Source organism: Stegostoma tigrinum, chromosome 13, assembly GCF_030684315.1.
Source record: "Stegostoma tigrinum isolate sSteTig4 chromosome 13, sSteTig4.hap1, whole genome shotgun sequence".
Lineage (NCBI taxonomy): Eukaryota > Metazoa > Chordata > Chondrichthyes > Orectolobiformes > Stegostomatidae > Stegostoma > Stegostoma tigrinum.
Window position 1 is genome coordinate 48,452,967 of NC_081366.1, and position 27,580 is coordinate 48,480,546.

The 27,580-nt window shown below is 40.3% G+C and overlaps 1 protein-coding gene across 10 annotated transcripts in view; it reads left to right on the forward strand.

Annotated features, from left to right (window-relative positions):
* Nucleotides 1–27,580, forward strand: part of arhgef37 (Rho guanine nucleotide exchange factor (GEF) 37) — a 411,845-nt gene that overhangs the window by 380,674 nt on the left and 3,591 nt on the right. For 9 of the 10 annotated variants that reach the window (XM_048543924.2, XM_048543923.2, XM_048543921.2 and 6 more), the window contains 2 exons: nucleotides 8,058–8,180; nucleotides 11,906–12,092. In XM_048543924.2, coding sequence (XP_048399881.1) covers nucleotides 8,058–8,180; nucleotides 11,906–12,092 — 310 coding nt within the window. Of the gene's footprint in view, nucleotides 1–8,057; nucleotides 8,181–11,905; nucleotides 12,093–17,153; nucleotides 17,231–27,580 lie in introns of those variants that run through there. The other variant, XM_059650734.1, reaches the window with a different exon arrangement.

The window sequence follows — 27,580 nt, forward strand, 5'->3', positions numbered from 1 at the left end:
GAAGCAGCTGCTGGGAGACCTTCAGCAGCTAGATGGAGCCACTGGACACAGATGAGGAGAGAGCATAATGACAAGTGTGCTGCCTGATTGTTACAGAAGGCCTGCAGGCCAAATGATGTAATGTCAGGGTCTCAAGTTCATTAAAACATTTGAGAACCAATATAGTGCTAGAACTGAATGGTTCCATGGACCATCAGTTAATGTCAGTGGGAAGTGGCTTATTCGCCATGCTTGTAGCCTTTAAGATGTTGAAATTCATCTCCATTTGCAGCAAAGCTCAGTGATGCGATTGTTGAAGTGCATTGGAATGAAGTGACATTGTCTTCGAAGGATGCACCACAATCTGAACTTACCAATGGAATAGGAACCATTTTTTGTTCCTCATCAGCTGTTGCAGAAGTGAAGGGTAATTATTTAAATGAAACAGCTACTCTGTCAACTGGTACCTCCCCAAGGTCAGGAACTTCTGTGATTTTAAAAGCCAACACAGATTCCACAACCTGCCCAGTGTGTAGGAAATGTGAGATACAACCATCACTTTACTCACTTGCAATAACTACTACACCTATCATGTCCTCAACGGCAGGCTGCCCAGCCTTGAACCATGTGCTCTCCATGGTCTCATCCACTATTGGCACCATGTCAATTCAAGACACTCCACCACAGATTTGCTGATGCTCCTGAATGGACTTCTCCTGCAAGCCTGGTCACTCAGGCACTATAAACATGCATTGTGCCATTAAGCCAGTATGATACTATAGTTTGTGCATGCATTAATTTCTAATCTGGCCCCACATTTCCTGGACCTCTTTGAATAATTCTGTATTTCCAATTTGCAGCTCTAAACACCATTCACTTTCTTAGACCACAACAGGTCAACAAATCTCTTCCTACACTGGATCTTGGTTCCTGCAGTGACCATTCAGCTTTTACAAACACTGCCAACCTCATCCATGTCTCAGGGGTGAGACTTACTGGCCTTTTCTATCTCTTCACTGATAACTGGATCAGTCTCCTTTCTTTGACTGCTTGCACAGGCACCTCTGAGGAAATATAAATTGTAGAGTAACTCACCCTTGTTCTGATATGTTCCTCTGCTTTCCTTTTGTTGAGACTGCACCTCCCTATACCCGCTTCTTGTCTTTAGCCTGTCTGACTGCTGCACGTGCCCCTTTAAATGTAGTTAATGGGCAGACCCTTCAAGCTCTTAATTTAGCTGTAGCCGATAAAATTCTGTAGGAATTCCAGGCACCAAGCCTTGTGTGATCCACATTCCCAACTGACCCAGGTGATTAGGCCAATCACTAATGTTCAGGCTTTTATTTCAATGTTTCTTGTCCAGTCAGTTTCATTGTCTATCATATATCAAGTATCAAGTGTCCATAATTCTTGACGATATTGGGATGACCAATGGTGCAGCAAAAATGTTAGATTGTTTACTGTTGGACTGTTTTGTATTGGCATCTGGAAATGGATGCTGAATTCAGCATTAATGTGTCAGATAAAATTTAGATTAAACATGTGTGAATGAGTCAGTCCTGGGCAACACACCCCATCCCTTCTCTTCCCCCAAACAATAGGGTCCCCCATTCCTCAATTACCACCCCACCAGCATCCATAATCAAAGGATCATTAGCCACTAATCCTGCAACCTCCAGCAAGATGCAACCAGAAGGTACATATTCCTCTGTCCTCCTGTCAGCAATCTACAGCCACCATTTCCTCCAAGACACCCTCGACCTCTCCTCCTGCATTCCCAACACCTCCCGAAACCCCCAAGGCATCTTTCCATGCAATCACAGAAGGTGTAATACCTGCCCTTTTTATTTCGTTCATCCTCAGTATCCAAAACACACCTTCTAGGTGAAGCAGCGATGTACTTACAGTAAAGGAGAGCATGTTAGTTGCATTTGCTGCTCACAACATGATCTTCTGTACATTGAGCAGACGAAATGCTCACTGGGTTGCCACTTTGCAGAATACCTATGTTCTGTCGCAAAACTGCCACGAGCTTTCTGTTGCCTGTCACTTCAGTACACCACTGTATTCCCTGGCCAACCTATGTCTTGGGCTTGCTGCAGTGCTCCACTAAAGATCAACTGGAAGAAGAGTCAGAAGAACAACATCTCATTTTCTGCTTGCAGGCCCTGCAGCCTTTGGGACTCAATATTGTGTTCAATAATTTGAGGGCCTGAACAACTTCTCCCATGTCCATATCCCAACCCTGACACACCAGGCCTTGTCATCACATGGGGCTGCTACCACAACCAACCCATTGTCACATACTAATCAGCAACTGTTGACTTCCACAAGCTGATCTTTACCCATTCCAACAGTCTGTCTCCCCCCCACCCGACTGTCAGCACATTTATCAACCTTTTCCTGGCTACAATCACTTCTGAAGGAGGGTCACTGGATCCAAAATATTAACTCTGCTTTCTATCCACACCTGCTGAGTTTTCCCAGCAATTTCTGTTTTTGTTTTTGATTTCTTGCATCTGCAATGATTTGTTTTTGTTTTGTTTCATCTTCAACTAAGTAGCTTGCGAGGCCATTTCAGAGGCAGTTAAGAAACAACCGTATTGCAGTGGGTCTTTAATGTCATGTGGGCTGACTTCATTTTCACTTTGGAATTTGGAAAATTCCATTTGGAAATCCATTGTGATTACATTGCTCATCCATTAAAAAATACGTAAGCAAATAATTACAATAAAGAAAAATCTACCTCAACCACAGAAATCTAAACTTTAATTAAAAGATGTATTAAAACTATCATAATTAAATTAGGTTAATTAGCCAATGAGTCCACCCTGAGTAAATATTCTCATCCAAACATTGGCTCTGTTAATAGTTCATGGAGAACAGAACACAAAATGAGTTCAGGAGCCAATAATCTTGCATCTGAGGAATTGTAGCTTTTTTTCCTGAATGCATCCAACAGTAATACTGTGACAGTGGGTGATGCTCATTATTCATGATACACTTTACTAACACTTCCAGAACAGACTTTGTAAGGAAGATCTACTCATCCAACTTGCATCTAGTTTAGTCATTTCTGTACCCGTAAAGAGCTTACTTTCCTAAGACAACCATACCAGGCAAGGCTTGCAAAAAATGTAACACTCTCAAAAATCATCTATGTAAGTTTTGTGATTGTAGGATCAATCATCATAGAATCCCTACTGTGTGGAAACAAGCCCATCAGCCCAACAAGTCTACACTGACTCTCAGGTATCCCACCCAGAACCATCCCCCTATAACCTACCTAATCTACACATCCCTGAACACTATGGGCAATTTAGCATGGCCAATCCACCTAATCTGCCCATCTTTGGACTGTGGGGGGAAACTGGAGCAAACCCACACAAACACGGGGGGAATGTGCAAATGGCACACAGATAGTTGCCTAAGGGTAGAATTGAGCCCAGGTTCCTGTGAGCCACTGTGCCACCCCAACTTGAAAAGTTTTTAATTTTCCAGGCAAGGATGGTGTACTTCCTTCCCTAAAGAAAACAGATGGGTGTTTGCAACAATCATTGGCATATTGTTACTGATTCTAGGTTTCAACTGCAGATTTATTAATTTATTGAACTCATGTTTCCCCAGCTACCATAGTCGGATTTGAACCACTGTCCAAAAATCATTAGTCCGAATTCTTACATAACTTGTCTAGTGACAGTATGACTAAATCACCTGTTCCCACACTGCTGAAAAGTCAGAAAAGACAAAGGGGAAGCATATCAAAGTCAAAAGCCTCCAAGTTGGCAGAAATTGTCTCTATAGTTGTGAACACATACTTTCATAACAAGCCCTGAAAACATAAAACTTTGACCTAGGCAAAGCAGCAGTAATTATGGCTCTAATTAAAGGCTTTACAACCTTCCAGATGACTCAGCCCCATCAAGTAAGGCCAGAACTTGTGATGAAAGGTGTAATCTGTTGGATTTTACATATATTAGGAGCAACAACTCAACAAGCCTTCTTTGCTAAGACTGTCCAAACCTGTGATTTCTACTACTAGAAAAACAAAGATGCATGAGAGCACCATCGCCTACAAATTCTCCTAAAAGCCACTACTATGGAGACTTAGACCTATATTACTGTTCCTTTACTGCCACTTGAAATTCTCTTCCTCATGACACCATTGGTACATTGATACAAAACAGCTCTCTGAAACCTTCTCATGGGCAACAAATACAGGGCTTGTCAGCAACATTCATATCCATTATTAACATTATTACCAACAATAAAAAACCACAAGTGTTTCCTGGTTTTTTTTGTATTCTCATGAATATGTTTACTTTAAATTCAGAAGTTAACAGATTGGTTATTGCCTATTGATATTGCATTTTTTGACGTCTCAGTCATGTGAATGCACCAAACCTAGCCAAGTTTAAATCCTCCCAAGGTCTCCGAATGAGATAAATGTTTGAGGTTACTGAGCAATTAAATCCAGTCTAAACACAAGGTGGTGCTCCAAATACATCAACCAAGAGTATTCTTCTTTGCCGAATTACAAAGTTCCTACTGAATCATTACTAGGGTCGATATGCAGAAAAGGATGGAAGAAAGTACAAAATAGATAAATACTATCCATTACAGTTCATGGAATGGATACTTCTGTCAATTAACTTCTTTCTCCTACAGTAAGAGCAGAGTGCCTTCTGATTAGTTCAGTACCTTTCTCATCAAAGGTTATGAGACCTTTAAACATGAATAAGTCAATGGATATCCTGTTCATCAACAGCATTGTGTATCACTTTGTCTTGAAGTGGATACAGTGAAGGCCAGCAATTGAAGGATATCTCTCAGGTGGTAGAGACAGCTGTTGAAACAATAAAGGACAAAGATTTAGAGGTGGGACTGCAAATATTTGCTGCATGACGCATTGTGAAAGGATATGCAGCATCTAATTTTAGACAGTGAAGGTGCCAAGGGAAAAAAAGGAATGATCAGTCTAATACTTTCTCTACCTGGTCAAGTCATAGTAATTAATGTGACACTTTATTGGATCTGGTGGTCACATTGGTCTTCAATGCCAGTGCAATCTTGATCCATATGGTATAATTTCTTTGCAGACTTCTTCCCATGCACATTCAGCAATCTATTTCTGTTCTGTTCAGTGTCTTGTCAAAAGGGTAATGTCAGATGTAGTCTCTCCTTTTGTAACTCTGTGCTATTCCTTCCATTACAATCTATCAGCAGCCATATGTATAGGTGTGGCACAGAACACAGGATATTCAGTCAGAATACTTAATCAGGAAACAAAGTATTTCAAGACTTACCTATAGCTCCCTGAACATGCCGCTGCAGTCTTCAGCCTGAACTGGCTTTTGAAAAGCTGAAAAATAAATTCTTAGCACCCAGAAAAGCATTCACATTTTACATCTGAATTATGTTAATGATATCTCCTGTGTATATGTAAATAGGCTGATCCACGAACCCTAGCGTAAACAGTTATCCAAACTATTATTGAGCACAGCTGATTACTCATTTGTACAATTTGGTGTGAAATTCAGGACCACAGGTGTAGCTGATTCTTCCAGAATGAGATACATTAACTCATTCAACTAGTGAATGCCTGCTATGCTGTTATCACAGAGATTCCCTCTGGTTGCCTGTGCCATGAAAGTTTGGTGCAATATTTACAGCCCTTGACAGATGAGATGATGATGGTTGCAAATCCTCATGCAGTTAATACAAAATAATTTGCAATTACAGGTTTCTCTTATTATCTTTTTAGTGGTATGCTTTTCTTATACGCATTACATCATCAAAGGGAATGAAAGCAAAATTCTGCTGCTGGAAATCTGAAATAAAAACAGAAAGTGCTGGAGAAAATCTGCAGGCTTGGCAGCATCTGTGCAGAGAAAAATAGAGTTAACATTTGAAAATAGTATGACTTCTTCAGAATGGAATAATCGGACTCAAGATATTAATTTTGTTTTTCTTTCCACGGATGCTACCAGACCTGTTGAGATTTGACCAGCACTTTCTGTTTTAATGTCACACTAAAGCTAGTGTCGGTGTATATTCTTTAGTGGGGTTGGGGAAGAAGACAAGTATCTAACAGGATGCAATCTCATTAGCTTCAGTTTCTTTTCCATCATTTTCTAATCTTTGCCAAAATAATGACAATTATCTCTGCCTCTTGTATAATCTCTTGGGAAGGAAGAGAACTTGCTTCTACTCTAGTTGATAGATTCTAATGTAAATCCAGTGCATCATGTGTAGATTTTGCCATGTTTGGGCAGATGGTGCTTGATTGGTGAGGCAGCTAAGTTTATGGAGGTTTCTGTGTGCATTCCAGTGCCTAAATTTCATGTTGCAATTTGCATAATCTCAATGAAGTCTCTTGATACATTTAGCACCTTCACAAATTAATCTGTTTTAGCTAGTCAAATGTGAGAACCTGCCATCAGTCAGTGAAAATGTTTAATCTGTTCAGGGTTGCTTTACGGACGTGTCCTCCAGAGAACCTCCTTCCATGACCAAGTTCTGAGAATGGTGTCAGGCCTATGAACAACAGGTCTCACCCAGCATATCAGGATAGCGAGTAATTAAGGTTGGAAATGTAACATATGATGGTTGTTAATTGATTCATTGGTGTCTGGACATACAGGGAGAGAACAACTGGGACTGGGAGAAAGCCTTTTTTGACCGATATTGTCAATAAATGCTGCACAAAGAAGACCTATTGCCCACATCTCCCACCCCAGCCTGAGTACTGTCCCAGACACACACACATACTACCCGGAGTAGACAGCCATGGACCTGCCAATCCAGCATGACCAACTTGGCATCCTATATTACCACTCCATCCACCAGCCGCTGTTCCCCATCCCCTCCATTCCTCCTCAATCACCTGGCAATTTTCCTCCAGTGTTTTGAGGTGTCTACTATAGGAAGTTTCCAAAGTGTATTGCATTGTAGAGATTACTGGTGACCAGCAAAGCATGACATGAAGCAGTAATCAAACCTCAAAAGTTGTTCAGTTAGTTGTCCCCACCATTAAAACAAAATGCAAAAAATTAAAAGCTATTAACACTTGTTAGAACATCACAGTAACCATTTCCCCTTTGGAACTTGCAATCACAGATTTTCATCTCACTGAGTGTTTTTTTTTAATTCATTCACAGGATGTGGGCATCACTAGCTAAGCTAGCATTAATTGCCCAGAGAGCAGTTAAGAGTCAACCACATTGCTGTCAGTCTGGAGTCACACAAAGGCCAGACAAATACAGTAGTTTCCTTCCTTGAAAGAAATTAATGAAACTCACAAGTTTATTCCCCGACAATGGGCGATGGTTACTCATAATGCCAGATTTTCCTGATTAAATCAAGTTCTTTCATCTGCCATGGCTGTATTTGAGCCCTGGTCCCCGAACATTACCTGTATTGTTTGATTAATAGTTTACTTACTGTACCACAAGGCCATCACCTCCGATGACCCACAGCTTGCTTTTGTCTTACAGCAACTTTACTAAGTTTGCTTGAAACATATTTAGGACAGATTATCCCTTTGTGACAATTTCTTTGTCTTACGATTTTGTTGTTCCAAATAGCTAAACTTTTCTTGATGGGACAAAGGGCATGTATGTCTTGGAGGGAAAGAAAATGCATGTAGATTAAAGGTGGGAAGGTGTTAGTCACGCCTCAGATACTCTTATAACAACAATTGAGACAATGATTTCTCCTACAGCTATGCTAAACATTTTGATAAGGCGAATGAATGGTTTTGTTGCTGATTGGCTTAAGTCAATGGTTACTTATTTGTTTTCTTAAAGGATCCACCTTTATCCTTACAATGCAGTAAACTAACACACTTGTTCAGTATTCACCCTGAAGAAAATAATCTTGATTTATGAAAATCCGAACCTTGAAAAATTCACAATCCATGGATCATCAAATTCAATGAGGGCCTCATACCACTGAAATTGCTATAGTTTATTGTGCGAATTCCCGGTTTCAATTTTGAACAATTTAACTCCTTCATCTTCATATCACCATATTCAAAGCTGTAATAGACAAGTCCCTAAATCATTTTTGTCTGTCAGTTTCTATTTAGCAGCAAAGACAACTTTTGGCAACAAACTGAAGAAACATTGCAGAAATCAAGTGTTAAACTGGAAATGTTTTGCCAAATATTTGAATCAATGATGGAGCAAGCTATAGAACAGGTATGTTACGTACAGGGGTGTTTAAGAAGTAAACAATGGTTCTCTTTTGGAGATTCCCTGTTCCTGTGTATATCTAGTGAAGCCATTGTTTAGAAATCCCACTATAGAATAACAATTAATGAACAAAATGGGGTTTGGAAAAGGGATGTCCACCCCCATGAAATAATGGGAACTGCAGATGCTGGAGAATCCGAGGTAACAAAGCGTGGAGCTGGATGAACACAGCAGGCCAAGCAGCAGCTTAGGAGCACAAAAGCTGACGTTTCGGGAAGAGTCTAGGCCCGAAATGTCAGCTTTTGTGCTCCTAAGATGCTGGTTTGCCCCCATGAAACTGTTTGTAAGACATTACATTCTGTTTATAAACAGCATCATTATTATTGTGGTAACATTGTTCACGTTGAATCACCGCAGCTTTTCGTGAGATGGTCAGTTGAAATTATGTGTGTTTACAATTGCTGAAAGTCATTTCACCAACTTAAAATGTATCCCACTGAAGATGTCGAATTTCTAATATTATGGCTTTTTGCTTGTTAGTTCTTTAATAACTCAAAGTTGATGGCATAGTATTAGTTGCAAATAGGTGCAATAAACCACCCACCAGAAACAGGAACACAGAAGCATAGGAATAGGCCATTTAGTCCTTTGAGCCTGCTCTGCCATTCATTGTCTTCATGGCTGATCATCCAATTCACCAACTTGTTCCCACTTTTCCTCCACATCCTTTGATCCCTTTAGCCCCATATGCTATATCCAATTCCTTCTTGAAATCATACAATGTTTTGGCCTTGACTGCTTTCTGTGGTTGTAAATTCCATAGGCTTGCCAATCTTGTAATAACAGTCGAGACAATGATTTCTCCGACAGCTATACTAAACATTTTGATAAAGCGAATGAATGGTTTTGTTGCTGATTGGCTTAAGTCAATGGTTACTTGTTTATTTCTTAAAGGATTCGCCTTTATGCTTACAATACAGTAAACTAACACCTTTGTTCAGCATTCACCCTGAAGACAATGCAGAGGGAAGTTTGGTGAGCCTATGGAATTTGCTACCACTGAAAGCAGTCAGAGCCAAAACGTTGTATGATTTCAAGAAGGAATTGGATTTAGCTTATGGGACTAAAGGGATCAAAGGATGTGGAAGAAAGTGGGAACAAGTCAGTGAGTTGGACAATCAGTCATCATCACAATGAGTGAAGAACTTTCTCCTCATCTCAGTTCTAAATGGTTTGCCCTGTATGTTTAGAGACTGTGACCCCTGGTTCTGGACACTCCTGTCATTGGAAACATCCTTTTTGCATCTATTCTGTCTAGTCCCTGTTAGAATTTTAATAGTTTTCTATGAGATCCTTCTTCAGTCTTGTGAACTCCAGCAAAAATAACCCTAACCAATTCAACCTCTCATCGTACATCAGTTCTGCCATCCCAGGAATCAGTCTGTTAAACCTTCACTGCACTCCCTCTCTACCAAGATCATTATTCATCAGATTAGAAGACTATACACAATATTCTAGGCATGATCTCACTGAGGCCCTGTATAATTGCAGCAAGATATTCCTATTCCTGTGCTCACATCCTCTGGCTATGAAGGCCATCATACTATTTGTATTCTTGACTGCCTGCTGCACCTGCATGCCTACCTTCAGTGACTGATGTACATGGATATCCAGATATCCATTGCACATTCCCTCTCAATTTGTAAACATTCAGACAAAACTCCACATTCTTGTTTTTGCTCCCAAAGTGGATAACCTCACATTTAATCACATGATACTGCACGTTTTGCCCACCAAATCAGTTTGTCCAAATCACAATAAATCATCTCTAAATTCTCCTTACAGTCCATCTCCCACCCAATATATGTCATCTGTAAATTTAGAGATATTACATTTAGCCCTCTCATCTAAATCATTAATATATATTGTAAATAGCTGGAGTTCGAGCGCTGATCCTAGCAGTTGCCCTCTAGTTGCTACTGTTTGTGTCCTGTGTACTAGCCAGTTTTCTGACTTTCTCAAGACATTTACCCGAGTCCTACTCATTTTACACGCTAATCTCTTAGGTGATTCTTTGTCAAAAACCTTCTGAGAATCCAAATAAACCATGTTTACTGGCTTGTCCTCATCAACTCTATTACTTACAAACTTGAAGAATCCCATTAGATTTATCAAGCATGACTTCTGTTCTGTAAATCTGCCCGACTCACTCTGAAACTGATACTGTTTTTTAAGTGGTCAGCAATTAAATATTTTATAATAGGCCCTAACATTTTCCCTACTACCAATGTCAATCTGACAGGCACTGAATTCCTAGCTTTCTCTCTGTCTCATTTTTAAACAGGTACTGTCCAGTCTGTAGGAACTGTTCCAGAGTTTATAGAATCTTGGAAGTTGACCATCAATGCATTCAATTCCAGGGCGCCTTCCTTAAGTGCTGTGCGATACAGTTATCAGGCCCTTGGGATTTATCAGCCTTCAATTCCCATCATTTTCCCAAACACAATCTTCCTACTAATTCAGATTTCCTTCCATTCCGCCCTGTCACTAAATCCTGTATTCTCCGACATTTCTGCTATGTTATTTATGTCTTCCTTTGTCGACACAGAACTAAAGTATGTGTTTAGTTGGTCACCCATTTGTTTGATCCCATTGTTTCTGACTGTAAGGGGCCTCCATTTGTCTTGACCAATCATATTCTCTTCACATACCTATAGAAACTTTTATAGTTAGATTTTATGTTCCCATACTTTTCTCTTGTCTTCTATTTTCCCCTTCTTAGCCAATCCTTGTGTCCTTCTTTCTTGAATTCTGAACTGCTCCCAAACCTTACTTTATTGCTTTTTCTAACCAATTTGTGTGCTTCTTCCTTGGATCTAATACTGTCTCTAACTTTCTTTGTAAGCCATGATTTGGCTGCTTTACCCATTTCACTTTTGCACCAGACAGGAATAAACAATTGTTTCCATTCACCTAGATGCTTTTTGAATGTTTGCCAATGCCTTTACACTGCTATCCCTTTAAGAAACATCCTCCAGCTTATCAGTGCTAACTTACAGCTCAAACGTAGATTCAGGACTCCAGTCTCAGAATCAACTGTGCCACTCTCCATCTTTCCGTAGAATTCTACCATATTATGATCACTCATCTCCAGGGGGTCTCACACAACCAGATTACAGGAGCCTAAAATCTAGGAGAGTGGGAATGAATGTTTTAACTATAGATTCAGCAGACTTTCTATTTGTGTTAATAACAATTCTACGTGTTGCTACAAAAAGATCAGTTTAAATATATGTGTCAATTTTTACTCTCTTTGTCGAACGAAAGTTCAGCCGTAGTGGAGTCAAATTCATAGCAAAACATTTAGATCCTCATTTGGAAAGTCTGGACTGTAAAAGCCAGGGGATCAGGAAAGAGAAAGGATACGTTTTGAAATTAGTTTGGTGAGTCCAAAGAGGCAGGAGAACTCCTCTAGGCTGCATGAGAATAATGAGGACAATAGGTTGTAGCTGGTGAGTTGCATCATGAAATTCGTCTGAAACACACACTTTGCTGCATGTATGCTAATGAGATTCAGCACTTAAGTGGGTCAAGCTTCCCTCTGCAGTTCTTAGACAGCTAGCTGCATGTTCTATCAACTAGTTACTTTCTAACTGAAAATTCACACAATTGACGGTTCATTATCCAGTGGCATTTGTTGTTCAATTGATTTTCGGTAACTTCCTTTTCAGCCTTATAATGAAGAAAAACTGGAAACTCTTCTGAAAAAATACAGCCCAGAAAAGATTTATCAAGTTACCAGTAATGTTTCTGGAAACAAAGAACTTGACCTGACTCTTCAGAGAGGGGACCTTGTGGCACTTCTTCAGTCCACAGACACAAGAGGAAATACAAATAGATGGCTTGTGGATTCAGGAGGTAATAATTTTAGTCATACTTATAATAGAAATTTCAGTGTGTATAGTCATTTCTAGTTTTGACAGTATTTGTCTGCCAGCTTCCACCTAATTTACTGTTCCATTTCCTGAGTTATCATTATTCAAACTTGACTTGAAACAACAGATCCCTATGGTGGGGCGTATCCATATGCTTATTTTCCAGTGTAGAAATTGGAAGCTTTGAATCATACCTGATTTTAGATCAATTTTAAAACATCTACAGCAAGCCCAGATCAGCAATAGTGATCTTGCAGTTCAAGGAGTGAAGCCAAGGTTTTGCTGGTTTTTTTCATTATTTGGGATGTTTGTCACTTTATGGCACTAAATAAATACAACTTCATTATTTTTCAATGAAACAATATTTTACTGTCTTTGACTGAGATACATATTGCTAACAACACTACTTTTGATTTCAATTAAAAGTTTTTTTTTCTCTATGAAGATTAAAGAGAGGGGAGAGCCTGAGGTATAAAGCACATCCTAGGGTCTTTGGATCATAAAATCCATTTCCTTAGAACTCTGGCTTAAGAGAAACATACATTAAAATTTCAACACTCAAAAAATAGTGGAAATTTTAGCTTTAAAGTAGAATACACAAAGGCTGTTTACCATGTGGCCTAAATTGGTAATCCACCTAACTGTACCCTGTTGCTGAAGTAAGATATTTGAGAAAATCTGAAAAAATAGACCATTTGTAGGACTGCTCTCTTGTTAGAGAAAGACAACTGGTGGTAATTTAATCTAGGGGTCACCACAACTCAGGCAAGAAGGGAGGTTAAGAAGGAAAGTCCTTTGTGGTAATCTCATCCAGTGTGGAAATGGAACCCATGTTTTTGGCTTCATTCTGCATCACAAGCCGACTGTGCAGCTAACTGAGACAACTGACACAGTGTCAGTTAAAATAAATGTAAACGTAGTTGTGAGGCTGTAAAATGCACTACTGAAGTGAACAGAGGCCATGCCAACTTTCACAGGTAGTTTATATATATGATTTATGGAAAATGGAATAAAGCAATATAAGGAAAGAAGGAATTGGGAAAAGATTGACTCTAGCTGTGGAGGACGAACACAGATTAGTTGCGCCAAATGGCCTACTCTGTGTTGGAATTTCTACGTAATTCTAGGTTACTGGCGGATCATACGAATTGCTACAAAGTTGGATAGATCACATTAGGTGATTTTGCCACTTGAACAGTTAGCAGGAGGCTGGTAGAAGGAGAGAACATAAATTTGGGGATTAGTTTTAACTAACTGCCAGTCCAGTGAAAACCAAGCCAGGAAGTAAGTGGCAAGGTTTTCCCTACAGCACATAGGATCATTTTTACATATGCAGGTTGTCCTTTCAACACACAATTGTCACCCCATCTGCAGTGTAAACTTGAGGCCTGAGTTGTGGAGCAGGGAGCATTTCCTCACAATTCCAAACCTGCCTGGTGCAGGAACTAGTTCCACCTTGGTCCAGAAGGAATATAAGAGCACCAGGATTTTTCTCCTGGAGTACTTAACCTCGTCCAGAAATTGTCATCGTTGGTCTGTAGCAGTTGCTGTTTTCTTATTGACCTTCTAGCCCTTTTGGTCAGCGTTCAAAGTAGCATGTTAATGAGTCTTGGGTATTAAAAATCAGCTGAGTTGCGAAATGGGCATAAAGTTCACTTTTCCAGGAGTTAATATAAAGCTGCTTAAAAAATCTCTATTGCATGACATTATGACCTTCCCTACATGTGATATAGTGAACAGCGATAATAGAGTACAAGGAGCAATTGATGCTTAGCCAGCTGTGCAATACAGTAAGAACTAATGGCTGAAAATGCAGACACCTATGTTAATAATTAGACCATCAGCAATTACTCACTCCCAATTACTGAATAGCTCTAATATTGCTAAAGCTAGAACAAATTGAATATCTTCTTGTCTCTGTACATTTTTCTAATGTTGTAATGACAACATAAAGTTCAGAAAATTTTATTGCTTTCTTCTATGATTTATGTGATGCTACCCAGTCTCATCTGCTCCAGCCATTTCTTTCTATAACTTCATGTGAATTGCTTTCATAATGCGGTTGGGATAAAGGGAAGGAAGAAAATGTTATTAGTGTTTTTTCTTATACATAGTGTCTTCTGGTACAGCTTGAATTCTCCGTCTACCATTGAACATTGCTACCCTCCCTAAGCTTTTTGTCACCTGTCCAAAACTATGTAGACTTGCAATGATGTTCAGCGCCTCCTCCACAACCCCTTTCTGGCCCACAACCCCTAAAGTGGTAACTTGACTCACTGAAATCAATGAATGTTACCATTTTGCAAGAGTAAATAATTTTATCATTTTCACAGTGAATATCTGGAAACAGTAGCATAGGATTTTGGAGTTTACATCGTTTTTAGGATTATGCAATTCCAAGGTCATACCAAGTGAACTCACATCACCCCTACCAGCTGTTTCAAAGGACTCTTTTGCTTCACGAATTCCAAAAAACTTCCACTCTGCTAAGTTGCAACTGATTTATGACAACCCACTTTAAATCACACAGCTATGTTCTTACTTTCTTGGCAGCTACCGTGGTGCTTCTATTCTGTGACAATCCAACCATTCCTGAATTCCTTTCTCCTGCATAACAAGGAAGAACCTGACTGATTGGTAATCAGGGCCGCTGCTGCACACATTGTTTGTGATCTTTACATGACCTCATGACCAATAACTAAACCATGCTACAATAAGATCAGTGCCTTAAATAGAGCAGACATTAGGATGCAACAGAGCTGATGCCCAGGGCAGGTCTGGTGGCTATCTGCAATGCAACTTACAGAGTATCCTGTCATAATGGTTTGTTACATTTTGCTTATTTTGTCCAGCAGCTTATATTATGATCCCTGTAGAGGTTGATAATGTACAAAAAGATATTTGAATTTCCAGTGACTGCCGGGAAGGATCACTTGAGACTCTCAAGTTTTAAAGATTTTATTCTGTCAAACTGAAAACAACATTGCCTAAACATTAAAATAAAACGAAGAACTGTGGATTCTGGAAATCTAAAACAAAAACATGACTTGCTTGAAAACCTCATCAGATCTGACAGCATCTGTGGAGACAAAGCAGAATTAATGTTTCAAATCCTATGACTGACCCTTCTTCAGAACAGTCACTATAAAAGGTCAAAGATGGAGTTGGAATGGGACCTATAAAAACTCTGAGTAAAGGGGCAAATGTTGACATAAGGGTCATAAAGAGATATGGTGAGTTGGTAGAGATGCATACCTTGTCACAGAACAACCAAGGGACCATGGAAGATGAATGAGGCGAATTAGGACATATGGTGGCATGAATTCAGATGGATGAGGTGTGGGGTATATAGGGGGTTGGTGACGTGTGGGGTGGGGGAGTGGTGATAAGGAGTGAGGGCTGTTTTAATTTATCCTTAATTCTTTCATTCGTACCAAGATGGGTGTTTTCCAGAACTCACCTCTGTGCTTGACCCAGTTTCCACTTCATCCACACATGAATGCAAATATAACCGTCCAGGTCACATTTCTGATGCTCAAGTTTGAGGAGTCAGGAGTTGTCCCATTTCTTTGCTCCTGACCCAGGAGGGAAAATGCAGCCTCAGTGTTTTCTCATCTCCATGTGCACTACTGTCTCTCTCTACCTCTGTGATATTTTTGTAGACTCAGGGGTCAGGAACGTGTAATTTTGGCCAAGTCTGAGTTGCGTCCAGCTTTTTTGGGCTTGCAGTACCGTAAGATCAAGCAAATTTCCTTGCCATTGTAGTAACTTACAAACGCAACTCATTAACTTCTTACCCCACCCATATGGTGCTCATTACGTCTGATTCCATCCCCATTTTACTACAAGACATGCTCAGAACACCCCCCCCCCCCCCACTCAGCAGATATCCAGCGAGAAACTACCATCCCTGGTATCTACTTTATCTTTAAAAGGCCACTGTCCACCTGACCCACAGAGACACAGCCAAAAGAGGAACTGCACACAGACCCATCAGAAGTCTCCTCGCCAAACACTCCAGAGTATCTCTCCACCTCCATTTTGCCAGCCCCTCTCTAATCCTTGGAAGTTCACTCTGAGGAGGGAAAACTTTCAGGCATCCAGACACAAACGCCACTCTCTCGGGTAGCACGATCAAACCTTTATGCCCATCTTTTTCCACTGCCGAAGAGGCTCCTTCCACCAGTGGCAGAATCAGGGAGTTCACTGAGATGCAGAGAGAGAGGACAAGAAGCTTAATGGAAGCACTTTAGTGGCACAGGTGACAATGCACTGTACGTTATTTGGCTTTTTTTTTAACATGTCCAACAGGTGCTGGTGTGAATAAGTTGGTAACTGATGGGGCAGATTGAGACACACCGCCAACTGTGACTGTAGTTGCAGCTACTTTCTTCCCCATTGTACATTTTTAAATTCCAGCATGATGAAAGGTGAGAATGAGGGTTCCCCTCCAATGGCTTCCAGCGTTTGTCTCTGTGGAAAAGTGAGCCCCCACATAACCAATTTCGCTACTCCTTTCTTGGTAACCCTTCCCAGAAACACCTCAGATTTGTACCTTTCCAGGTGCCTACTGAAACTGTCTACTTCAGCCTGTACCTGCCAACCATTCCCCCTTTGCTCTGGCATATGAGGTGACCATACTATGTGTAGTCATACACTGCCTGCCTTCTCCCACATGAACCCAGGGTGCTTCTAACCATGGACCATTCTCCCCACCCCCTATAACATACCCACCTTCCATGCCTTGCTTTACAGCAATCTGACCTTTCCCTAAGGGGAAACGTTCTACTTATTGACCCTATTTATACTCCTCATAACTTTGTGCATCTTAATCATGTCCCCAACGAGCTTCTCTTTAATGAAAATAACCCCAGCCATCTAGTCTGTCTTTATGGCTGAATCGCTTCAAACCAGCAACATATTGATGACCTCCTTCTACATCCTCTTTATTGAAATCACAACCTTCATATAGTGTGGTGACCAGAACTGCACACAGTATTCCAGCTGGGGCCTAACTAAAATCCATCCTTGCTCTTCTTTTCAGTGCCTTGACTCATGAAGACAAGTATCCCATACATCTACTTAACCACCTTTATCAACTTGACCTTCAGGGACCCATGGACATGGACACCAAGGTCTCTCTGATCCTCTGTCGTCCTTCAGATCGTACCGTTCACCAAGCACTCCCTTGCCTTGTTATTCATTTCTGAATGCATCACCTCACAGTTTTCAGTATGAAGTTTCATTTGTCACTGTTCAGCCTGCCTGATCAATTAATCTACATTGTCCTGTGGTCTGAGGTTTTCCGCTTTGTTATTTACCATGCCTCCATTTTTTTCTGAAAAGCTGATGTCGTCTGAAAACTTATTGATCAAATCTCCTACATTCATGTCTAGAACATTAATGTACTCTACAATCAACACGTAATTGAGCGCCAAACACTATGGTACATCACTGAACTCAGACCTCCAGTCACAAAAACACCCTTCAATCAACACCCTCTATTTCCTGTCTCTTGTGCAGCAAGGCAAGGCAACTAAATATGTGAATATGGTTAGGTGTGTAAGCACTAAGCAAGTAAACAGTTCTAAGATGCAGCCTGCTCCAATCTATTTGTTGGGTCTCTGCATAAAGTGCCCATGCTACAGCCTTTCAATGCTAGTTGTTGGTATGCCTTGAAATGTAAGTCTCTGCTTTGCATGCAACCTGAAAGTGTATTGGAGAGGTGCATGATGGTTCCAAGTGATTGACAGATACAATATTTGTAGACGAGGGATGTGTGCGGTTGTTACTGATGAATTGTGTACTGAGATGCTGTTTGGCTCTATGCAACATTGAGGTTCTTCAGAGCATGTGACAAGCTGAATTCATCAGGGTAGCTTCAATGTTGAGTTATTTTTATGTCTAGCTTGCTTGACATTTTGTTAAGATAGGAAGATGACGAACTTTAGGCTGATCACAAGATATTTAACAGGCAATAATTCTCATACTTGGTAACTTATCACTGCCTAGCAAGATTGTCACACCACTTATGAAAAGCATAAAAGATGGAATGAGATGCTCCCAATATCGAAACTAGCCTTTCCAAACTTCTTGTCCAATTCTGTCACAAATCTGAGCAAAACACAGGTCACTCAGAGCTCCATAAGTCGGCAACCAATGTCACTGATGACACTGTCACATGAAAAATCGAGATTTCAGGCCAAGCCCTAAGTGGAATTACAGCTGTACCATTTTATTAACGTCTTAAAATAGTTTGCACCAAATATCCTGAAACATTACAAAATAGGTTCTGTGTCTTGTAAAGTGGCATAAAACATTGATTGTACGGTGATGAAAGTTTAGAACATTCTGATCTGATGGATCACCTATTCTTTAATAATTTACTTTAGCACCAAAAATAATTTGCAAGAGTACATTGTAAGGAATCAATATCCATTGCTGGCTATACTTTCGTGAAGCATCCCATCAGAGTGTGAGGATTTTATTTTATATAGAACACAATCCATTTGATTTTCTTTAATGGAAAAAGTGAAACCATCTTATTTGGAATGAAGAAAGCCTCAACTGGTAAATTTAAAAGAAAGTTCAGAATAGATTGTTAAAGAAACTTTGTTTTTTGACTACTTACATTTTTCCATTGAAATTGTACGATTTTTCTTTACTTTGCTTTCTATATTTTGATTAATTTTAACCATGACTAAAGCCTCAGCCCTTTCTATGACTTTCAGAGCTATAGAAACATATATAGATCTACGTCACATCTGAAATTGTTCAGATAAACCTATTGTAATGATCAGGGTAAGAATACAAGAAGAATACAAGAATACAATACATTTCTCCATGTTGGAGAAATGAAGCATTTTTCATTTCAGGCATCTATTTTAAAATGAAAGGTATCTCAGATGAGGCATGTCACAGTCAAATTCATTGTGAAAGTCCCTTTCCTTTACCCGAATTGTCTGCCTTTGCCCAAATCTCAAAAAATCTTCCACTACTACATAAGTGTGCCCAAGACCATGAGGAATTCATTTGAAAATGCAATAAATCATTGAACAGAGGGCCCTGAGCACCAGCAAAGTTTGAGTCTGGAATGCATTCTAACATTGGCCACAGCGGTGGATGTCCACTTAAATAAAAACTTTGCAGAACACACTGTTTAAAACATTCTAATGTTCCCATAAAGGAGTATCTTAAAATACTTAACTGGATTTGTGATGTGAAGCAATTACTAATGTTAATGTTCTTTACATTAATTTTACTTCTGTATGAATTTACTTTAATAACGAAACGGCATGGCAACGTGATTTTTAAGGGAATATAACCTTTCGTGCCAAAAGCTCAACAATTTTTGCAATGAAATGAGATGAGGATTCAATTGGTAGGAAATCCTTACGAGTTTTTTGGCTAAAATCAATGCTAGCTATGGGAATATCTCAGTAGTTCCATACAAGCTTCTATAATGTAGTGCTAAAATATAAGCAGATAATGCGTATCAATCTAACATAGAACCAGAGAATTTTACAGTACAGAAAGAGGCAATTCGACCCATCATATCTATATTAGCTCCCGAAAGAGCTACCCAGCTTGCCCTTTTCTCCAGCTCTATCTCCATTGACCTCCAAATTCTTCATTGCAAATATATATCCAGCTCTCTTTTCAAATTTTCCTGTTGAATCCACCACTACCACCACTCTCTCAGTCATGTGTACCAAATCCTAACAAATCTGAGTACTGGGGTTTACCCATATCTCGTTCCTACCTCTCTTCCTGACATTAAAATTGTGACCCCTAGTTACTGACATACCAACTAACAGAAGCAGAATACCCTTCTTTACCCTGTAAAATAGTTCAGAATTTTGGACCTCAATAAGGCCACCTCTTAATTTTTGCCCTATGGAGAATAAGCACAATTTCTTCAATCTTTCCTTGTATCTAAAATCTCTCACTCCTGTTGTCATTCTGGTAAATCCTCTTTACACTGTGGAACAGGATTTTAACATCTTTCCTTAAATAGAACTGAACACCATACTCTAAATGTGGTCTGACCAATGATTTGTGGAGGTAAAGCATTACTTCCTTGCTTTTATATTCTGTGCCTGTATTTATAAATCCAAGGATCATATAAACTTTCTTAACAACTGTTTTAACTTGCCTGTCCACCTTTAGAGAATTATGTATATAAACCCTCTGCTCCTGTATTTTCCTCAAAGTTATACCATTGAACCTGTACTGTTTCTTCACACTTGTTCTACCAAAATGCACTACCCCCCATCTCTCTGTATTGACATTAATCTTCCAGGTACCTGCCCATTCAGCTGGTTTTTTAATAACCCTCTGAATTTGGCCAGCGTCATCTCACAATGCACTATTCTCCCTAACTTAGTATCATCTGCAAATGTGAATATTTTGCCCTCAACACCCATCTCCAAATCGATTATATAAATCACAAAAGCGAGGATCCCAACACTGATTCCCAAGGAACACCACTTTCAACTCATCTCCAATCTGAGAAATGCCCAACTATACTTACCCTGTGCTTCCTATATTTTAGCTAAATTCTAATCCATGTTGCCAAAGAACCATCAATCCCAAATATTTATAATCTGCTAACCAGCCTTCCTTGTGACACTGTATCAAATGCTTTCTGAAAATCCGAATATACACCATCCACAGCCTATCTACTACCTGTGTCACTCATCAAAGAATCAGTTAAATTTGTCAGACATGACCTGCCCTTGACAAAGTCATCTTGACTACTTAGTATTAGCATATTTTTCCCCTCGACGCATATATTTACCTTATTCTGTATTATGGCCCCCATCAGTTTTCCCACTATTGATGTTCATGGAATAGTGTAGTTTAGATGGGCTTGAGATCGGTATGACAGGTCGGCACAACATCGAGGGCTGAAGGGCCTGTACTGTGCTGTAATGTTCTATGTTCTATGTTCTTTGTCTGTAGTTTCCTGAGTCATCCTTTGCACCTTCCTTAAATAATGGCATCAAATTCGCAATCCTGCGTTCAGAGAGGCCTGGAAAATTTCTGTCATTTGTTCCATTACCTCTTAAGAATCTTGAGTGTACCCCATTTGGGCCTGGTGACTTCTCTACCTGGAGTGCTGCCAGCCTTTTTAGCATGTCTTCTTTATCTATCACCAAACTGCTCAGGAGCATAACACCCACATTTTCAACAGGGCCGTTGTGACCATTTTCTAATTTGGTTACGATAGAAGCAAAGTACTCATTTCGTACCTCTGCCATACCCTTTGCTTTAGTAGCACCTGACCATGCCATTTCCCCCACTCTATCATTCACTAATTTTAAAATTTTATTAGTACGTTTCAAGAACATTTTACTTTTGGGTTAGCATAGGCTGCTGTCCTTTCCTCATGCTTCCTCCTAGCCTTCCTGATTTCAATCTTAGGCTCTCTCCTGTATCTCAGGTAGTTTTCCTGATTTCTATAGCTGTTATTATTCTTGTATGCATCATTTACCTCCTTTTTCTTCCCTATTTTCTCATCATTGTCCCAAGTCATCCAGGGTACTCTAGCTCTGGATACCCTGTATTTATTTCTCATGGGTATGTACCTCGCTTGCAACCGATTCGCCTCTTTTTTGAAAGTTTCATTTTTCATCCATTATTTTATCCACCAAAATGTGTTTCTAATTAACCTACTTGTGTTCAACTTGTAGACACCTGAAATCTGGTCTTTTCAAGTCTGGGATCTTGATCCTTGACTGATTTTTATCATTTTCCAACTTAATATTGAACTTTATTATATTATAATTGCTATTTCCCAAATGCTCCCCAACTCTGACGTTCTCCACTTGGTCTGCTTCATTTCCTAGGATCAGATCCAGCACAGCTCCCTCCCTGGTAAGTCTGGAAATATTCCAGAAAATTCTCCTGCACGCTTTACAGGAATTTCTCCCTTTCTGTGGCCACCAAACTAACTTAGTATAACTGAAATCATCAACTGCCACAAACCTACTTGTCCTGAAGATTTCCAAAATTTGCCTACAAATGCTCTCTTCTATTTCCTCTCTGCTCTCCTCAATTTGGAGATTTGTAATAAATACCAAGATTGCTACTTCTTCCCTGTTTCCCACCTCCAACCACACTGATTTGAATACGGGAATTGTGTCACGTTCAAGGTTATGATACTCCCTTTGACCAAGGCTGTTAACACCTCCTCCCTTTTTATCTATCCTGTTTCTGCTACAAACCTTGTAACCCCAGAATGTTAAGTATCCAGTCTTGTTCTGGCTTGAAACCTGTTCTTATCAGTGCTACTATTTCATATCCCCTTATAGCAATTGCTGCTTCCAGTTTCCCTGTTTTGTTCACTATACAACATGCATTTACATACATGCAGTTTAACTCTGCCCTTTTCTCTTTCTTGCCCATTGGAAGGCTATCATTTCTTTGTTCACTATCAACACTGAAGCCTTCCCTTACTTTGTTTTCATTCTTCCCCATCTTCTCTCTTTTTACCCTCACTGATTGGAACTATGCCGCAGACACTACCATCACCATCCCTGGATATGTCTTGTCTCACCGGCAAGAAAGACCCTGCAGAGGTACCGACATAGTGGTATACAGTCGGAACGGAGTTGCTGTGAGAGACCTTAACATTGCCTCCACACCCCATGATGTCTCCTGGCTTCAGGTTAAACATAAGCAAGGAAACATCCTGCTGATTATAACGTACCGTTCTCCCTCAGGTGAGGAATCGGTTCTCCTCCATGTTGAACAATGCTCACAGGAAGCACTGAGAATGGCAAGGGCACAAAATGTGCTCTGGGTGGGGGACTTCAAAGTCCACCACTAAGACTGACTTGGCAGCAGCGATAGAGATCGAGCTGGTCCAGTCCTAAAGGACATTGCAGCGAGACTTGGTCTGCGGCAGGTGGTGAGGGAACCAACGAGAGGGAAAAACATACTTGACCTCACCCTTACTAATCTGCCAACTACATGGTGCAACTGCCCAAGATGATATCGGTCAAAACAACCACTGCACACAGTCCTTGTGAAGACCAAGTCCCAACTTCACATTGAGAATAATTTCCATTGTGTTGTGTGGCAGTAACCCTGTGCTAAATGGGACAGCAGCTCAAGCCTGAACATCCAAGAGGCCCTGTGGGCCATCAACAGCAGCAGAATTGTACTCCAGCCTAACCTGTAACATCATAACCTGGAATATACCCCACTCATCATTTACCATCAAGCCAGGGGATCAACACTGGTTCAATGGAGGGTGCAGGAGGGCATGCCAGGGGCATCACTAAGCACACCTGAAGATGAGATGTCAACCTGGTGCAGCCAACAAACAGGGCTACTTGCACGCCAAACAGCAAAAGCAGCAAGTGATAGACAGAGCTAAGTGATCCCACAACCAACAGATCAGATCTAAGCTCTGCAATCCTACCACAACATGTCATGAATGGTGATGGATGATTTAACAACTCACTGGAGGAGGGGGCTCCAAAAATATCACCGTCTTCAATGCTGGAAGAGCCCAACAAATCAGTGTAAAAGATAAGATGGAAGCTTGCGCAGCAATCTTCAACCAGAAATGCAGAGTAGATGATCCATCTCGCCTCACCCTTTGGTCCCCAACATTATAGATAGCAGTCTTCAGCCCATTTGATTCACTCCACCACGATATTAGGAAATGGTTGGAGGCACTGAATACTGCAAAGGCTATGGGCCCTGACAACATTCGGCAATAGTACTGAAGATCTGCACTCCAGAACTTGCCACTCCCCTAGCCAAGCTGTTCCAGAACAATTACAACACTGGTATCTACCTGAAAATGTGGAAAATTGCCCAAGTATATCCTGCACATAACAGGAAGGACACAACCTAACCAATTACCACCCCAACAGTTCACTGTCAATCAGGAGTAAAATGATGGAAGATGTCATCAACAGTGCTGTCAAGCAGCACCTGTTCAGTAATAACCTGCTCAGTGATGCCCAGTTTGGGTTCTGCCAGGGCCATTCAACTCCTGACCTCATTACAGCCTTGGCTCAAACATGGACAAAAAAGCTGAATTCCAGAGATGAGATGAGACTGACAGCCCTTGATATTAAGGCTGCATTTGACCAAGTGTGGCATCACAAAGCCCTAGTAAAACTGGAATTAATGGGTATCAGAGGGAACCCTTTCCAGTGGTTAGAGTCATACTTGACACAAAGGAAGATGGTTGCAGTTTTTGGAGGTCAGCCATCTCAGCTCCAGTATATCTCCCCAATCATCTTCAACTGCTTCATCAATGATATTCCCTCCAACATAAGGTCAGAAGTGGGGATGTTCGCCAATGACTGCACAATCTTCAGCATTATTAATGACTCCTCAGACACTGAAGCAGCCTGGGTCCAAATGCAACAAGATGTGGACAATATCCAGGCTTTGGCTGACAACTGGCAAGTAACATTCGTGTCACACAAATGCCAGACTATGACCATCACCAACAAGAGACAGTCTAAACATCACACCTTGATATTCAATGGTGTTACCATCAGCAAATCCCCCACTATCAACATCCTGGGGGTTATCATTAATCAAAAACTCAACTGGGCTCAACACATAAATGCAGTGACTACAAAAACAGATCAGAATACCGCGGCAAGTAACTCACCTCCTGACTCCCCAAAGCCTGTCCACCACCTGGAAGGCACATATCAGGACTGTGATGGAATACTCCCTACTCATCTGGATGAATGCAGCCCCAATAATACTCAAGAATCTTGACACCATCCAGGTCAAAACAACCAGCTTGATTGGCACTACATCCACAAGCATCCACTCCCTCTACCACTGATGCTCAGCAGCAGCAGTCTGTGCTATCTACAAGATGCACTGCAGAAATTCGCCAAAGATCCTCAGGAAGCACCTTCCAAACCCACGACAACTTCCATTTAGAAGAACAAGGGCAGCAGATGTATGGGAACACCACCAGCTTCAAGTTCCCTTCCAAGCTGCTCACCATCCTGATGTGGAAATATATCGCTGGTCCCTCACTGTCGCTGGATCAAAATCCTCAAATTCTCTCCCTAATGACATTGTGGGTCAACTCACAGCAGGTGGATTGCAGTGGTTCAAGAAGGTAACTCACCACCACCTTCTCAAGGGCAACGAGGGACAGGCAATAAATGCTGGCCATGTTCGCATCCCACAAAATGAATAAATAAAGAAAAAGGCACACTCTGCTACCTTACAATATAGCCCACTACATACAAAAGTTAGACAATCACAATTTAAAGGCTAAAAGTCAGTGCTTTTAAAAATATCCTGAGTTGTTCGGAAGGGGTTGTGTAACCTTATGATCTGGCTACATGTATATTTAACTAAATACTTGTTTTGAGAATTTACACCAAGTTCTTGTACATTTTTCTAATTTTGTCTTTTGAGAGTATAAAGTCATGTTCCTCATTTTATATTCAAGCTTTATAGTCCTAAGTTAGGAGCATGACTAAATCAATTTTTAAATTTAAACTGTTTTTAGAAAATAAATGCAGTTCTCTCTCCTAATTGTCTGTAATTAAGTGAACATGTGTGGGAGTTGTTAGCATTTCACTACAGGAACAGGGTGGAAAAGTGGGCGAGAATGCAATCTTTTAATATTATATAATCAAACGTCATAACTGAATACTTTTTTATCAATTAAAATTAATAAAAACTGCAACAAATTTAAAAACATAAACGAACAAACCAAATTAACAGTTAAACCTGCAGGATTGGGAACATGATGAAGGGTCTAGGCCTGAAACGTCAGCTTTTGTGCTCCTGAGATGCTGCTTAGCCTGCTGTGTTCATCCAGCTTCACACTTTGTTATCCAGGATTGGGAACATGATTCTGTCTCAGCAGCGTTTGGACTGAAAGTAATTGCTAAAAGATTTAAAGCTGATTGAGAAAGGATATAATTCCTTTCCTTTCTACAACTTGGCAACAATTTCATGTCACGCAGATCTTATAAAAACAGATTTTATAAAGTCAGACGTATTCTGCTGCCTTTTCTTTTCCAACAGACGGGTATCAAGCATTTGCCAATCGAAATAGCCTTCAAGTACACTCAGTATATAATCAATGGCAGGATTTGGTATTTAGACCAGACTAGGTTAACCACTAAATGACACCCATGCTCCAAACCATAGAATACCCAACTTCAGTGCCATCTGAGACCTGCTTTTCAAATAAAATTCAATGAATAAACTAAGTATTGAAGAAATCATGTCGTAAAAGTACCTTAAGCGAAATGCTCAATGGTGACAGAAAAGAATAAAAGAAAGTAAAAAACAAGTAAAATTCAATTTTCAGTGTTAGCCTCTGAAGGCAGGATGTAAACTTAATTTAGCATCACATGCATGCCATTGGCCGGATAGTTGCTTCAGCAGCATAAATGGGAGTAGTGTTTTGACAGCCTTCAGAATCCCAACTGCAGCAGACATCTGATACCCAACCCATCTGGCATCCGGCCAACCTACCCACTCATGCATCCTTAACCCCACACTACTAACAGAAGCTATGAGAGTCACTGTGCTGATGGAAGTTTGAATCACAGAATATGCCAATTACAAATCATGGTAGTGGGAATGTGATTTGACTGCCCTTGACTATCTTATACCGCATGTTAGATTACAGGTAGCTTCTGCATTTCTGAAGGAATCTCCTGCCAGAAGTGCAGAGTTCTGTCGTCATGGAAAATGTAGTAATGCAGTGGCAATCTGACTGTGATTGCCACTCCTTGGAAAATCCAACCCAGTGTTTTGAGCAATGTCAGTAGTTCCATCATAGTTCCAGGACAGGCTTAAGCCAGTTGCTGTTCCTTGGGCGGAGTTCACTGTCACGTAGTTTACAATAAACTTATTTTAGCAGACATTGCAGAGTAGTCCATTTGGCCCTTTGAGTCTGTTCCAGCATTCAGTAAGATCTGGTGATGGTCTCAGGCTTACTTTCTTGCCTGCAACCCATAACCCTTGCCTATCAAAGATCCATATAATTCAGCCTTGAATAAATCTGCAGATGAGAATTCTGAATTACAATGACACTAAGAGAGGAAAACATTACCCACAACTCTGTCTTAAAAGAGTGACCTCTTACTCTTAAGCTACGTTCCTTAGTTTTCTTTTGTGATGCCCACTCTGTCCAAACCTCTCAAGTTTTTGTTTGCTTCGATAAAATCATTTCTCATTCAAAACTCCAACAGCTGTGGAGCTAACCTGTTCTTCCTAACCTTTTCATACCAGGAATGAATCAAGTAAACCTTGTTTGAACTGCTTCTAAAGCATTTTTATTTCTTTTGGATAAAATAACCAAAACTGTGTAATGTATCCTACTTGTGCTTCCAATAATGATTTGTGCAGATTCAGTGATATGCCCCTACTCTTATTTTTCATTACTTTAAAACAAAAAAAATTCAATTTGCCTTCTAAATCACTTACTGTACCTGCAAACTAACTTAA